The sequence below is a fragment of the Cydia splendana genome, chromosome 12 (genome assembly GCF_910591565.1).
Source record: "Cydia splendana chromosome 12, ilCydSple1.2, whole genome shotgun sequence".
NCBI classification, from domain to species: domain Eukaryota; kingdom Metazoa; phylum Arthropoda; class Insecta; order Lepidoptera; family Tortricidae; genus Cydia; species Cydia splendana.
This window is the reverse complement of record NC_085971.1, coordinates 20,999,855-21,017,013: the sequence shown is the minus strand read 5'-3', so window position 1 is coordinate 21,017,013 and position 17,159 is coordinate 20,999,855. Positions and strand designations below refer to the sequence as shown.

General features: G+C 39.2%; 2 protein-coding genes across 2 annotated transcripts in view; one reads left to right on the top strand and one right to left on the bottom strand.

The window, feature by feature from the left end:
- LOC134795734 (transmembrane protein 64) overlaps positions 1–17,159 on the top strand; it is a 53,533-nt gene that overhangs the window by 4,692 nt on the left and 31,682 nt on the right. The window lies entirely within an intron of this gene.
- LOC134795638 (uncharacterized) lies at positions 2,885–7,886 on the bottom strand. The gene has a single exon (XM_063767536.1). The coding sequence runs from the start codon at positions 7,869–7,871 to the stop codon at positions 6,726–6,728; it is 1,146 nt and encodes a 381-aa protein (XP_063623606.1). The 5' UTR covers positions 7,872–7,886; the 3' UTR covers positions 2,885–6,725.

Sequence of the window (17,159 nt, the reverse complement as noted above, 5' to 3'; positions counted from 1 at the left end):
TCGGTAGTTTTCAGTGGTCTCGTTCAAGAACTAAGTGTTAATTTCAAAGGTCCGCTCGGTAGTTTTCAGTGGTCTCGTTCAAGAACTAAGTGTTAATTTCAAAGGTCCGCTCGGTAGTTTTCAGTGGTCTCGTTCAAGAACTAAGTGTTCATTTCAAAGGTCCGCTCGGTAGTTTTCAGTGGTCTCGTTCAAGAACTAAGTGTTCATTTCAAAGGTCCGCTCGGTAGTTTTCAGTGGTCTCGTTCAAGAACTAAGTGTTATTTTTTGGGGACCTCCAGAAAGCCACATGCGGCACGTCGTTACGTGTATCGTACGTTACAGTATATATTGGCCCTTTAGATTTTCGACATAGGCACGGAAAGTTCTCCTTCCCGCACTAGTGCTGGACTATAGCACGATATGTATAATATTATACCTACTGTAAACAATATTATAGCTACGACATGCCGTGCTAAACGACATATCTGCATAGTGGGTCACATCACACACATTACATATCGCTACGAAAACCAAATCGGTCTGGTCTATTGTACCCAATAAAGTACTCGGCCTGAATAATTAACAGCTCCACGAACATTAAACACTCTATTTATTTCGTTTGACAATTTGACTTCAGGTAGCGCGATACTTGAGTAACGGCCCATTTAGGCCATCGAGCTAAATCATGTGGCCAATAGAGATGTGCGCCGATGGCAAAATCATCGGCGGCGGCGTCCGATGATTTTTTGACCGGCGGCGGCGGCGTGATCGGCGTGAAATCGGCGTGGCATAATTTTTGATTCTGCATGAGAACGTGGCTGTAGAAACTCTACATTAAAGCCTTCTGAGTATTTACTAGGCTATTCAAAACATATTATGTGTGTTTTCTAAATTATTGCCGAAAATTATATCCTATCATGTCACTTGGCATCCATTTATTACCAATACCAACCTAACGGTTACCAAAGGTATGTTTAAATATTAAAAATAAAAAGGATACTTTAAAACGCTACATTTTAGGCAGTATTTTTACTTACCTTGTAAGCGGAATACAAATAAAATACAAAAAAATTCAGTCAAATCTATATTGACTTTTCCCAGCCACTGTCGCCTCACCTAGGATTTGTTACGAAATAATGATGAATTACATACTTACTTTACATTTGTCTGAACACTCTGAACTGAAGTTTAACGGAAATGTAGTATGTTAGAATAAAGATGCCATCGTTTTGGAAAGTAAACATCTCTGGCAAGTTGATTCCCTCAACAGAATGTCTTTGAAGTGTCCCGTTTTATGGAATATTAAGGTCTACTTTGTTTTCTTTACTGCTAGCTTAGTGATGATACTTGGTGATTTAAGTTCCTATAAGTAGGTATAATTGTTTAGGTATAGCTTATTACGAAGCTTTAACCTGACTTTTATAATTTTGATTGAAATATATATTGTTAAGTAAAAGAAGCTGATAATCACCATAAAATGACTAAGAATAGATCGTGTGTAATTTTAAATGAAATTGTATTTTATGTGATAAATAAATCAAATCATATCTATCATATGATGACCCTTATGCGTGTCACCAGCATCACACGAGAAATCATAAAATACGCAATTATAACTGTGGTGACAGCTTGCTGGAAATTCTAAGAAGAAAATAGCATGTATATCCTAAGATATGTTTAGTTTAGTTTAGTTTATTTATTTCATAATGATAAATTACAGTATAAATTATTCTTACGCTAATCTATATGAATTTACATTATGATCGTCAATAATTTAGCATGCAAACGTAATTATAAAATGTCAACAATGATAATCAAATTACAGATTATGAAAACTAACAATCTATAATTTAAAAAGAAATTTGAAACTATCGTCAAATTGAAAAATAATAAACTCAATAAATAACAGAATACATGTCTAATATCTCATAATGATCGTCATACTAAAACTAAGAGCGGTAATCATAGGTAATAAGTTCAGAACGAATGTCAAATAAAATGAATTTTACATAAGCTAAGTATAATGTCAAACAGTAATTTAAATTTTAATTCCATGTATTCGTCCACTGAATATAACGGGTTATTCAATAAAAAGTTCCTCAGTTGACGTTCAAATGCTTCGTCAGATATTTCAGTTCTCAATTTGGCGGGTAGACGTTCGTAATAAGTTGGGCCCATTACTCGCAGATTCTTACATGAAAGTGCCATGCGACGCGGCACTGTTCGCAGTCTTCCCGTCGATCTGATTTGTTTGCCCATGACTTCGACACGTTTGAACATAGACAAGTTTTTTTTCACGAACATCAGAACTTGAAACATGTATAGTGAATAATGCGTCATTATGCCATTATTTTTAAAAAGTTCCTTACAGTGGTGCATTGGCTTAACTCCAGTCAGTAAACGGATCGCACGCTTTTGGAGGATTAATACTCTTGTGGCATCTGTGGAATTTCCCAAAATCAGTGTGCCGTATGACATCAACGAGTGAAAGTGCGAAAAATACACGGCTTTAAGTGATTTCCTTGATATCAGAGGTTGTAGTTTTTTTAAAGCAAATATAGAACTGCTCAACCTGTTACAAAGCTGATCGACATGGCACTTCCAGTTAAGATTTGAGTCAAGTATGAAACCTAGAAATTTTGTTTCATTACATAATGGCATTGGACTTTTAAGTATACATGGAGGCACTGTGGTACTGCGACCTGAGAACATCATCACATTGGATTTCGTTATATTTAAGAGTAGGCCATTTGATGAAAACCATTTTTGTAGCTGGTCACAAGCCTATGACATAGAATAGACATAGAAAAATTTTATTTAACACCACATTGAAAAATATTTACAGGCAATGCTACAAAACATTATAAGCTTAGAATTAAACTTAAATAGGCAAAAAATATTATGTTTACATGTAGATATAATTTTTTTTAAATTATGATGTTAAAAAGGAGCGAACCTCAGCATGTGTTGCAGCAGGCTTGCCTACTACAACGCTGGTTTTCAGGCCGACCCTTCGTACAATATGAATTTGCTTGCTGCTTGTCGGAAACTATGGCTAACACTATTTTAGATTGTGTAGAAGATAATATAGTTATGTGTATATATGATTGTTTGTGGATACATTTATAAGATTATACTGTATGATACTATGACATATGTGAAGGTAGGTTTAATGTTTAGGTTTAATAAATACGTTGGGTAATAAATATATATTGAGGAAATACATGAATGTAATAATATTACTATATGTATAGGTACTGAGATTAACAAAGTTGAACGGCGCATAAGTACGATTTCGACCACTACAGATACGTCGGTTTTACTCTAGTACCAGAAGGTAGCGTGCTTTGAAATTCTAGAAGTTGTTGTTTGAGTTTTAATTTAAAAGTGCCAATTGTATTTAAGTTTTTGATAGGTGGCGGTATGTTATTCCAACATTTTGTTGCTGAGTATTTAAAGCTACCTTTGAAAACGGCGAAGTGACAACGAGGCAACAACAAATCATTGCAAACTGATCTGATTCCATACAAGCTTGACCTGCTACCGCGAAATTTAAACTTATTAAACAGATACTCTGGTTTAGACGTTTTAAAAACACCAAATAACAGAGATGAAAGATGCAATTCTCTGCGTAGTGACATTTTAAGAATACGCGCAGAGTTCAAATATGGCGTCACGTGCTCTCGTGGTGCGACTCCAAAGCAGTAACGTGCGCAGGCGTTTTGCACTCTTTGCACCATCCGGTCTGTACTAGCTAATAAACGGGGGCCATAAACGACATCAGCATAATCAAATTTAGAGAGTACTAATGAAGAACAAAGCTTAATTCGCAAGTCAACACTTAGGAAATCGCGAATCCGATAAAGTACTTTAAGTCTGTAAAATGTGTTCTTCACAATTTGAGCTATGTGACCTTCGAAACGCAATGACTCATCCATCAATACTCCCAAATTTCGCGCCTCCGATACACGTTCTACCACATTTCCCGAGATAATGATAATTGGTTGATGGTTTTCTACCTGTTTAATCTGTTTCTTGGAACCAAAAAACATAACTTTGGATTTACTAGGGTTTAACACTAAACAGTTTGACTCGGACCAGGCTGTAATATTCTCAAGATCTTTGTTTAATTTGTCAACGGCATAACCAGTGTCAATTGGGTCGAAAGAGATGTAAATTTGGATGTCATCAGCGTAAAGGTGAAAATTACAATTCCTAATAATACCACTGACATCAGCTGTGTAGAGAATAAAAAGGAGCGGACCTAAGATTGAGCCCTGCGGCACACCTCTGGAGACGACAGATGGCTTTGATTTTGCATATAAATTAGTATCGTTTGAGATTTGAACTACTTGCGTGCGGCCACTAAGATAACTGGCAAACCATGCGACCGTATCTGACTCAAAACCATAGTATCTCATTTTGGATAGTAATAATTGGGTGTTTATGGCATCAAAAGCACGTGAAAAATCTAAAAGTGCCATTATCGTACTATGACCCTCGTTTTGTGCTGACAGAATATTATCAACTACATCTAGGAGTGCCGTCGTCGTGCTACGAGATTTGCGAAAACCAGACTGCAGGGTTGGGAGAACTTTATTTGTTTCGAGAAATGCTGACAATTGCATGTATACCACGCGCTCAAGTATTTTAGACAGACACGGAAGTATACTAATCGGCCTTAAATCTTTAAAGCTTGTGACATTATTTGTTTTAGGAAGCGGCGTTACCAATGCAACCTTCCAGGCGTCAGGAAAAACGGAGGTAGAAATAGATTTATTAATAATGGCAGTGATCGCACCTAGAGAATGGGGAAGGGTAAGAAGCAACATGTCTAAAGAGATACCGTCATCTCCCAGAGCGGACGATTTTAAGGTCTTGATTATTTTAAGTACAAGGTCTTCTCCCACTGGCTCCAATCTGAAGGTCGAATCGTGAAAGCTACTGGTTTCAAATTTAGCAAGATATGATTGCGGTGCTGCCACGTTACCTGCAACTTCTAGAAAATGTAAATTGATACGTTCAGGGTCACGTAAGTGTGAAGGTATTTCTGATTCATGTGAGTTTTTAGTTATTCTGACAGTGCGCTTAAGATTATTCCAAAGAGCTCTAGAGTTGCTGGCATTTCGATTAATATTTTGATTAAAATACGCACGCGTTTCATGGAACAATGCTTTATTTACACATTTTTTGAGTTCATGATAATACAGTTTATCATTGTCTAGTCCCGACGCTTTATACGTGTTATGTGCCTCGTCACGTAAACGCATCATTTCCTTGATCGTGTGAGTTATCCACGGATAGCTCCTCTCTCTAATTAAAATTACTTTCTGAGGTGCATATGCGTCAAGCAGGGATAGGACTACACAATTGAAGGTATTTACCATGTCATTAACAGTCATTAACTCGGATATGCATTCCCACTTAATAGATTCTAGGGATCTATTAAATAGTTCCTGATCAATATCCTTAAGTGGTCTAAAACATATTTTTTGTGGCAGAGGTTTACATTTTCTAATATTTAATTCGCAAGATAAGAATGCGTGGTGACTCAAAGTCGGAATATAATTTACTTGAGTATTAGTAACGAGACAATTACTACATATCACGTCTATTAAGGCACTGCTATTGTTAGTAAAATGCGTGGGTACGTCAATATGTTGTTTTAAATCAAAATAAGTAAATAACAGTTTGAGCTTAGAGGCATTGCTATCATTACTCAATAAATTTATATTAAAATCTCCCATTAACACAATATAATCAAATTTAGAAAACGAAGAAATAGTATCAGTCATTGCGTCAAGAAATGTATCGATACTTAACCATGGCGGTCGGTATGCAGTTCCTATTAACAGAGTTAAACCATTAATTGATAACTTGAGCCACATCTGTTCAATTCCCTTATCGGGCGGGTGCGCGCAGCGTCGAGCCGCAACTCCACTCCTGACATAGAAGCCCACGCCGCCGCCGCGCGCGCGCACGGAGCGCGGCCGCGGGATGTGGCGCAGGCGATAGTTAGGTATGACCGGCGCCCGCCCCTCCTCTCCCTCGTGTAGCCAGGTTTCGTTGATGGCCATTATGTCTACATAACTTTGTTCAACAGCAACTATAAGCTCATTGTGACTAGTTCCGAGAGAACCTGCGTTAAGGAATCCTAATTTTAAGTTTTTTTGCTTAACCGCGCCTGTACCAAATTAATAAATTGTCCTGTAGGAGTTCAATGGTAAGAACTTTAAAATATACTAAATATAAAGCGACAGGTACACTCGGCGGTATCGTTTTGGCGCTTGTTAGGTTAATTTGCTGTCCGGAACCAGATAAGTATGTTATTAAAACAAATATAATAAAATAATAAACTGAGAAGTGTATATTATTATATAACGGAGTACAGATATAATGTAAAAGTTGCGGTACAGATAAAGTGTAGTATGTGTGTAATATTATATATACTTGTATAATAATATATGGTATTAGGGTACATACCGCTTGCTCAAAATCATATGGTTGAAAGTTAGTAATGCATAGTTTTGTTATGAATTTACAGCACTTGTTCAGTTTAATACTGATGTAAGTTACGTTAATAAGACTGGTACTAAACATATTAATTGGTTTTATAAACTTTAGGTCGCAACAATCAGCACAAAAATATGTTAGATAAGTTAGCTCTATGGCGGCTACAAAATTAAAAAATGTTATTAAACTAACACGAGTGAAAAAATATAATCCTTTATAGGTACACATTAGAGTCAAACAGGTAAAACACCAAAAACCTTTTCGAGATCTCCTTCACAGCGCACCCTATGAGACGAAGTGTCCGGTTGGCGCCTGGCGTATATTCTGCCGTCACGGGTCCAGATGTATCTCCAATTTAGGCGGGATCCTTCCTGGCGAGCTTTATAAAATAGCTGTCGGTTGGTACGCGTCAGACGCTCGTTGACGTAGAATCTACGTGACGGGCCGGGCAGGTTGAAGCCGGAAGTGTCGGCGCCGCGGGTCCGACGGGCCGCGCGCAGCAAATTATCCCTGTGGACGCGCCGTGTGAGCCGCACCGCCAGCGCGCGGGGGCGCCCGGCGGCACCGTCGCCGCCCTGGAGTACGGCGCCGTCGCTCGGCGCGCGCCTCACACCGACGCGTTCTGCACTAACCACATCCTGCGGCTCCAGCTCCACACCCAGCTTCTGTGCCACTAATACCGCCAAGTGAACTGGATTCTCGCTGTTTGTTTCTAATATACCCGTTATTTCTACGTCGTTGGATAGGAGCTCCTGGTCCCGGTCGTTCAGTTCGAGTTTTAGGCGGTCTACGGTGTCCATGAGATCCTTGACGGCGCTCGGCACGCCAGCAGGCTGCACAGGCTGCTCCTCCAATACCTGGACCCTCTGTTCGAGGCTGGTCATACGGACGTCCAAGCCACTGACTGTATTTGTTAACTTTTCCAGATTTATATTGATAGCACTTAATTGTTGACGCACTCCAGCTAGTTCATGACGAAACAACTGTAATTCCCGAGTGAGGCTGCTTTCTATTTCGTCCGAAATGACCGCCGCCTGCATTTTCGGCTCTGAGGTCGGCGACGACTGCGAAGCCGTTGATTCAACAGGTTTCTGCGGTTGTTGTGTGACTTTTTTACGCATAGTTATATTATTGTCGACCTGTTGGCTGCGGATGGGGGTCGTCGAGTTATCGCCTCCTTTTTTCGATGCCGCTTTACAGTCGGGGCATGTCCAGTTCGACTTTTCATTTGTTGACAATGTGTTTGAGGTTATACACAACCTATGAAAAACCTTCTGGCACGTCTCGGAGTTGCAGCGTAACACATCTTTCACGTTAGTTATACTGTCTTTGCACCCGGCTGAGCAAAATAACACTTTGTTATTCGCAAGGTTGGCCATTTTAGGCTTAATTTGTGGTACGGGGTGGTGGTACGGGGGCGAACAGCAGTTACAACTACCGCGCACTGCGTTTATTATGAACGATGTCTAGGCGAACTTTAACGCTCGATTTTTCTAGAGTACACTTATTGATTTGTGAAACACTTATATAGCAAATGAATATCGTTTATAAAACTTCAAGTTTTAGTAGGAGAAACACTTAAACACAAAGCTTTCGTATTTTTTCGGAACGAAGTAATAGGGAGCCGATGTTAACGACAACAGCGCGGTGTTGCCATCAGCCTCATGTATTTCGTCAGCTAACTGCGCGTGTGTTTTTGCCCTCACGACAACAGTTGTGTCATCTGCAAATAACACAGATAGCCCATTTGTGATGGCAGAGGGTAGGTCATTCACAAATAATAAAAATAGCGTATTACCGGCTGCCGACCCTTGAGGGATGCCCAAATTGACATAACCAGTGTCTGAAACATGTTTTTTGCCATTGAGTGACATTTTCACCAGAATGATGCAAACAATGTGTATGCAGGACCATTTATGCCATACAGACTTAAGTTATTTAATAGCAAATTATGGTTAATGATGTCAAAAGCCTTAGACAAATCGCACAGTATGGCTGCCATCTTGTACCTGTCGTCTAGACCAGTCAAAATGCAGTCGACGATTTTGTGTGCTGCCGTAGTAGTCGAGCGTTTTTGTCTGTAGGCGTACTGATTGTCGGTGAGTAAAGCATTCTGTTCTAAATAAGTCATTAGAGAAGATGATAAGATGGACTCCACAATGAACCCGCTATTTTCTTGACTTTAGTTCACTGATTAAATTGACAATCAAGAGACTATTGATGTAAAACAAAATGCGTTCTACAAAAAAGCTGTGCGATAAAATATCAAATAATAACCTGTGATCTAGAAACAAGATCTTGTTTAAATTAACGCTAAATCGTTATCACAGCATTCACAGCTAACACCGCAACGACAAAAATTATGCTAATTTGGTTCACTGGCAAATAATAAGCGAGAAAGCATAAGGATCTTTAAATTATACCTCTGACACTATCTACTCACTACGCAACATGGAATAAGACACGATAGGTATCAAAATTTCCCACGCCGATTATACGCCGGTCAAATTTATCGGCGGCGGCGGCGTGGAAAAATCGTCGGCGGCGGCGGCGCGGCGGCGCGGCGCACATGTCTAGGCCAACCCAGCCTATTCATTAGCTCTAAAGGTGGGTTTATAAATGAGCCTTTCTATACACAATGTCCAACGGGAGTAGAACGAATGTCTGAACGCAGTATGGAGAAAACGAAGGCTAAAAAGGACCTTAAAAACTACTGATGTATGTTCAGCGAAAATGAATAGTTTCTGAGAAGTGGCCTTCGTCTGATCCATACTGAACGGGACAGCCTGTATAACATTGGGAAATTAGTTGACTTAACTGCTTTATTTATTTATTTATTTAAACTTTATTGCACAAAGTATATACAAAAATGTACAAATGGCGGACTTAATGCCAAATGGCTTTCTTATTATTGAAGATTGATTGAGATGGCATGGAGCCACGTAAATAGAATTACCGAATTAAAAACTTTAAAATATCTATATCTACAATAACGTGGCTATTTCATGAAATACCTATGCAAAGTTCCGTTTACTCCTAATAAAGTTCTAAGGAATTTGATTTCTGCGACGCTGCGTCTCTGGTGTAAAAGCCGTTAGAGGAGCTATTGTCGCGGTGATAAAATACGAAGTGACTTATCAAATTTCTTGACCGTACATAGTTCAGTGTACTATTATTTTATTTATTTATTCTATGCTACCGAATAAAACGACCACACCAATGTAAACATGTTCATGTTTCACAATTAAGTAATAACCCATCAGTGTTGGCCGAAAGTTATTGCAAATTGAAAATGTTGGCCATTAACCATTATAAATTGAACCTTAAACCGTAACGGACGATTACAGTTTACGATTCAATTTATAATGGTTAATGGCCAACATTTTCAATTTGCATTAACTTTCGGCCAACACTGTAACCCATTTATCAAATTAGTAAATTTCTCGGTCAATTACTCGTCGCGTACAACGGCCGGCCGGCTGCAACGAACCGTTATATCGGTCGCCACATATAATGGACGCTGGGGTCATTTGGGTCGTCAAGTCGTGTGCTCTGCTTCACAGCTGGTTGGGTGGTTTAATGACAGTCATTTTTATTATATTTTATACAAATTGACTGCAATCTAGTCATTCAATTTTATACAACGTTGATGATAACAAGCACACTTTAACAGCAATATAAAAATATGTATAATCAAAATAATAATTATCTGTTATAATGACCGGTACGGATTGTTTAACGCTGAACATAGCTCAGTAACTGAGTATATATAATATGTATTTGTGTAGCCATAAGGCCCGTCATTTACTGCTACACTATTCATAATGTGATGACTCCACGTTTAGACAATATTAGACATTGACGCATAGAAGGTTGCCTGTCTGCATGCTACTTCAATATTCATGGAAGCACGCTCACGAAAGAACCTCTTGTAGAGGCAGGATTTGAAGGGTATGTATAAACCACCGGCTTGACTAATTTTCGGACTGATGAGAATTTTTTCTTGTGATCACGAAGAAAAGAAAAGTCACATTAACTACGACTTGCCTATATATTTTTGACATCTAAAATCTAAACATATATCAGCATGGTTTTGGCGTGTTGTGCATGTCATTTTTCTTGTCCGTCGGTTTGCGTTAACATTAACGAAGTGGTCCTAAATACCAGGACGTCCAGGACTACGCCCTTCACGGTTGTGAACGCGGATTTCGTTAATGATTATTAATATTATCATACTCATAATGTTATTATCGAAATGTAATAAATAATATTACCCAGTACAATATGCCAGTGCCAGGACAAACGCCTTGCAGCATGGACATATATCTAAGGACGGGCCCGGACATTAAATTATGGGCACTAAGAATGGTGGTAGTTCACTGATGTCACTCACGAATTCGAGCCAATCGTGCGTTGCGACCAGGGATGTTGCGAATATTATCCGCATCCGCAACCGCGGAACTTCCACATTATTTTCAAAATCCGCATCCGCATAAAATCGATGCGGAGCTTAATGCGGATGCGGATGTCGAACAAGTCGGTACAGGAACGTCTTAAGCGGCGGCGTAAATACTAGGTAATTTCGTCATTACCTATAGCGAAATCGTCTAGATCCAGAAAAGTCGGCCAAGTTACTGTTTATTAACATACAATACAACGCGCTATATTCTTGCTCAAATACTAAACGTATCATTTTCTTTTTAAATAAAAAATACTAAAATGTAATATTCGACCATACTGTTATAACTAACACGGAGCTTAATAATCGCGTAAAACTTACGTTTATTTATGGCCTGAGTCCTGAAGTTTTGAACGTGACGTTACGTTCGTGGTCACAGGCAGACTCGCGAGGAATTTGTATCAACATCTTCTTGCTTGCTTGCTTAAAAAACCGGGCAAGTGCGAGTCGGACTCGCGCACGAAGGGTTCCGTACCATAATGCAAAAAAAAAACAAAAAAAAAAGCAAAAAAAAACGGTCACCCATCCAAGTACTGACCACTCCCGACGTTGCTTAACTTTGGTCAAAAATCACGTTTGTTGTATGGGAGCCCCATTTAAATCTTTATTTTATTCTGTTTTTAGTATTTGTTGTTATAGCGGCAACAGAAATACATCATCTGTGAAAATTTCAACTGTCTAGCTATCACGGTTCGTGAGATACAGCCTGGTGACAGACGGACGGACGGACGGACGGACGGACGGACGGACGGACGGACGGACGGACGGACGGACGGACGGACGGACGGACAGCGAAGTCTTAGTAATAGGGTCCCGTTTTACCCTTTGGGTACGGAACCCTATAAAGTATGAGTGAAAATCATGTTAGTTTAAATCAATATATTGTAATATTCGACGTTTTTTAAGTAGGTACTTACCTAATCTTGACATCCGCATCCGCGGATGTGAGCCTTTAAATGTCCGCATCCGTATCCGCGGATGTCAAAAAATCTGCATCCGCAACATCCCTGGTTGCGACCAATCGGCAATCGCGCGCGTGATGTGAACTCATCAACCAATCGCGTTATGGCGTTAGACTGCAAGATTGGCTCGAAATCGTGTGCGTGACACCGCTGTACTGGTCCCATTCTTGGCAATAGCCCGTAAGGCCCATGTTTTGATATATGTCAATGCCTTGCAGAGTCACTTTCCGCAACCGTCATGCGCAAGCGGCCGCAGCGAAGAGGAAAACCATCGGCGACACAACTGATCATTTATAATCCTTATTTCGGCGAGATAAGGTATATCCCCAATCTGTTGGTGTGTTGCTAATGCTGAGTATATACCTACACTTATTGCAGAAATAATAGTGGCACGCGGGAAAACTCATGCACTGCAACTATATAAAGCAGTCTCGGTCTTTAATCGTTGAGTAATTTTAGGTATTTTATTTAGCTCGTTTGGTTGGTTGCGATGCGATTCACTTGCGATATGAAATGAGGTGTAAGGGTAATTCTCAACGGTATAAGTGGTAGAACCGACTACATATAACCATAAGTACAGACAAAGAATTGATTTCTGTGCCATTTAGAACTATTTTCTTAGATCTAAGGAGACAAATCTAGTCTCGTATTGTAGCAAATTTACTAAATTTAGTCTACTTTAAAAACTGTCTTGAGAAGGTACTATCAATAACTAGTCCTTTAGGGTTATAATCGCCCAAATCTATAAAAAAACCGAAGCTTTCGCGGTTTTTTATTTTTGACGTTGCGTTCGGTTCTCGAGGTCACAAACTTGGATTATTTTATTCATTGGGCCAACATCATAAAGTGTCATAAACAAGTATGCAAAAAATCAGAACTACCGAATTTGACGCAAACGCTAATAAATGGGACTAGGCCCTGAGCCAGAAACGTCTACCGCAATGCATCGGGAGAGGTGGGCTAGCTTAGCCACCAAGTGGATGCCGGTAGAGGGACGTGGACGCGGCAGGCCCAAACGGAGATGGCGGGATGACCTGGACAGCTTCCTGAACAACTGATGGCCGGAGGAAACACCAAATCGGGAGTCGTGGAAATCAAGGCGAGATGCTTTTGCCCAGAAGTGGGACACTCAATTGGGCTAGAAAAAAAATCATACTTATTGCATCCAATTGAATTAAGTAAGTAATTGAATTTCCACGGGTATTTACTCGGCAGTTGAAGATTCGGCTCGCGTGAGTCACAACTGCATCACGACATGCGATCTTGTAGTAATATGTAGTAGCCAGTCAATGGTTAACAGAATTACATGTATTTCATTTACATATCATAATGTTTTCGTATTGCTTAGCGACAGTGTAATAAGTAGGTATTGTAAGTTCATAAGGAACAACATAAGGAACTCGCTAATCCGGACGGGCAAAAAACCAGCCGCTGCATGACAGATTATGCAATGGAGGTTCCCGGATTACCATCTGCTTTTTTATGGTGAAAAATCGATTAGTTCGTAAATAAATTAAAGATTTATCTATGTTTTAATGTGGCATGTAATTAATAAAATAAAATAACCGAGATCACAGCGGTCACCGAAGTAGTGAAGCTCTATATACTGTATTACGAAAACATTATTTTCTTTTGACATTGACAGAACCACAAAAAACTGAATTGCTTTTCCATCAGTACAGATTACAGCTAGCATAAAACAGGAAAAATATTTATTAAAACAGAGATTAAACAAATGATCATAAAATGCAAACATATACCTACCACAATACTACATGATAATTGATTACATATTTTCGCCACATCGTCCGCTTGTATATTTTTATCCGTGACTAAATTTTATTACATCGACGCCTTTTTACGTCTGCAATGAAATTTTATGATATCAATAAAGAATGCCTTTGACGTCCGTCGCCCGCCTTATTACAGTTATTACTTTACATACAAACATACACCACCGTCACTATTACCTTATTACCTACATATGTATATGTATTTGATGTTGTAAATTGTTATTGGATGTACATTAGTCGCAGTGGGAAGCTACTAATATTAGTAAGTGCTTTAAAATTAAATTTCTATATGAAAGTAAAATGTGATTGATGGGAATCGATATTGACCTACACCGGCTACACCTAATCTATTGCGGCGATATGCGGTTCGTCTTCGGATCATACAATTACAAAATTTGTAAGATAAGGAAAATACAGACTCTAAGAAGAGATTTAAATGACGCCATAATACATAAAGTAAGATTATCCTCATTCTAGCTATCGGCTACATAGCGGAGGCCAATTCGAAGGTACATTTTGAAATCTAAATGATGTCATTCTGTTACGGATATCTGTCAGCTACCAACAGGGGCCGCTGACAGATCATATCTACAACCGTTTATAGCAAGATTACGAAATTTGAATCTGAATTACTGATGGGGTAGTAACAGGGACACATTTTATTGGGGTTCAGTCAACGCTAATGAGTTTAATTCGAGAATCGAGATGCAACTAAGAACAATAACCTAAGTACTCACTGCTCACTGGGTCTGAAATAATGAGCTATTAAATTACGCCTTGCACACTCTTTACACACATTTGGAATGCGGGTTTATGTAAACTTATGTAAATGTGAATTGTGAAGTGTATTTTTAAGTCCAGTTCCGCTTTCGGTCCCAGAATTTGATGACCTTTTGCAAGATTTTATTGCAAGTTTTAATCAATAAGGAAACACGGAAGGAAAATTCCTACAGATTATATCAGATCTGGATGCCAAGGATATGTATCGTAATGTCGTTAAACCAGCAAGGTCCTGCGCATATCATCGGTGAAGGAAAGAGGAACGTGGCGTGGGTAACTTAAAACGATGAACATTGTTACCCCTATACTATACCTAAACAACTATGTAGGGCAACTGCTATAGGTATAGTTATTGGCCACTCGTAACAATAAGGAAAGAAACAAGCTAATAGAAGCGTTATTGTTAAGAGTGGTCAATAACTAAAGCTGTCACCCTAGTTTATTAGCGGGTTGCGCTATTCGAATTATTTTCTTCAGTATTACCTATGTCAAACGAAAGTGACGCAGGGACGCAACGCAATAATATACCATGAATAGGTACAATACAATGTATAATTTATTAAAATTTCTTCTGACACGATCTAGCTCAACCATTTTCATTATCTTTTTGCGTGCCTCGTTGTGCAATATATTTCTGCTATTGACTTATTTATGATTCCTATTTAATTATTCAATCTATAAAGAACTATAAAGAACCTTTTGACAGTAAAGTAGGTTAGGGGGGTAGGTAGGGTAGGTTAAAAGTTTTATAGTAAAGAAGGTACTTAATGAAACATCTTATAATTCCATGATATCATTAGGTACCCGCGCTATTATAGCAATCATTGCGTTTAGCCATCTATCTATACGACAATACGACGGAAGCCCACCGATTACTCGCCATCATTATACATTTATTAATAACTCGGCCGATCATATTATGCGATTATCGCTGGGAATAACCTAGCGATTTTCCTGGCTGTTAATTATACACGATGTGCATTGCACATACCTAAAATAAAATTGATACCTATACTGTCTCGGATTTTTAGAGTGAGATTAATCTTTGCATTCCACAAATAGAGATTTTTTTGCGGTCAGCAGATCCTCTTTGAGAAAATACGTGTTATATCATTCAATTATTATTATACCTAAGATAATCAAATTGTCCACGGCTTATTATTATTACCTACTGAAATCTGATAAGTATAAGTAATAATATAATGTACCTAATACGGCTCCCACCAGTTTGACACAGTAATCTAGCGTGAACTTACTTTCCGTGCATCTTGCTCGTACTCGCATTAGTGTGAGCGAGAGTATAGAAAGATTAGAAAGTAAGTTACGCAGACGATAGCGAATATGTCCGTTTGACACTGCTAAAGGAAGTCGTGGTAAGGCTACTAATGTAGTTCTTGAAGACAGGCGAGCAATTATCAGGTGTACATTTTTCGCTCCATCAGCCCAAATCGAAAAGATCACCTAACTAATATTAGCTCTACTATATACTTATATAGTCTAGTTGGCTAGCTCCAGTCTGGCGGGTATCCCCGTACTACGTCCGTCCTACGCGAGGCGTCTGCCACGCTCGTGCTCACTCCGACGTGAACCGCCGGCACCGGTGCCATCGAGCCGGCATTCTGCCATTTGAATAATATAAGCTAGCGCAGTCACATCGCGCTCGCACATGTAAACACGTTATTTTAAAATGGATTCGAATATTTTTGAGCGTCGTCACGTCACGTTTCCAACGAAAAAGTACCTATATATGCTATGCATATGTACAGTACAGATACAGAGTACAAACAGCAACACTCCTAACTGTACATCGGTAGATTTTATTACAAAAGGCATCAGGTCCACCGACGCACAGTAATAACCGTAACGTAATATACCTATTTTTACATCTCTGCATGATATTCATATAGAATGAACAAGCTCCACTAGAGTTTGTAATCCGGCTCCAAAATGCACAGAATGCCCGTCACAGAACGGGAAACGGGAACTCAGTTTTGCCATAAGATTTCGACTTCTGTTATAACTGTGATGATGTGTAAACAGTAGACAGTAGATATGTAAGAGCTCATTAACGCCTCTTGATTGTAGTGTGTATTGTGTACACGGGGACACGTAAACAAACAAACGCCCTCCGTATGTTGGCATTGTTATCATTACTTATCACGCACCGCCTGGTATCTATCAAGTGTTCGCACGCCATAATGATGTAGTGTAGAGCCTGCCGCCTGGTGCAAATGTGCGAGCACGGACGTTGACACCGCGGTGCAAGGCGTACAGTGCACATTGCGTTCTTCATTCATTTGCTTTGAAATTACAAATTATACTTACGACTTAGGGTAACATTCCATTTCTAACCGCAGCTGCACTACCGGTACTGAACGCGTCGCTGTCATTGTCAATTTCCATAGTAAAATTGACAGTAATGCAGCTGCGGTTAGAAATGGAATGTTACTACCATTACGAGTACTTATTGCTTGTAGGTAGGTACAGTCCGACTAGAAAGAGTAGAAAATATAGAAATATAGAAGGGGAACTAAAATTAAATTATACTTGTCGACACCAGAATTCTTGTCAGATGTGTACGTATTAAACTGTTACAACAATCCAATATTATTATTGTTTTATTTGTTTAATTACATGGTGAGGTTGCGTTGAGTTGCGATACTTGCCATACGT

Coding starts and splice junctions, on each gene's coding strand:
- LOC134795638 (XM_063767536.1), bottom strand. CDS start 7,871: ATGGCCAACCTTGCGAATAACAAAGTGTTATTTTGCTCAGCCGGGTGC.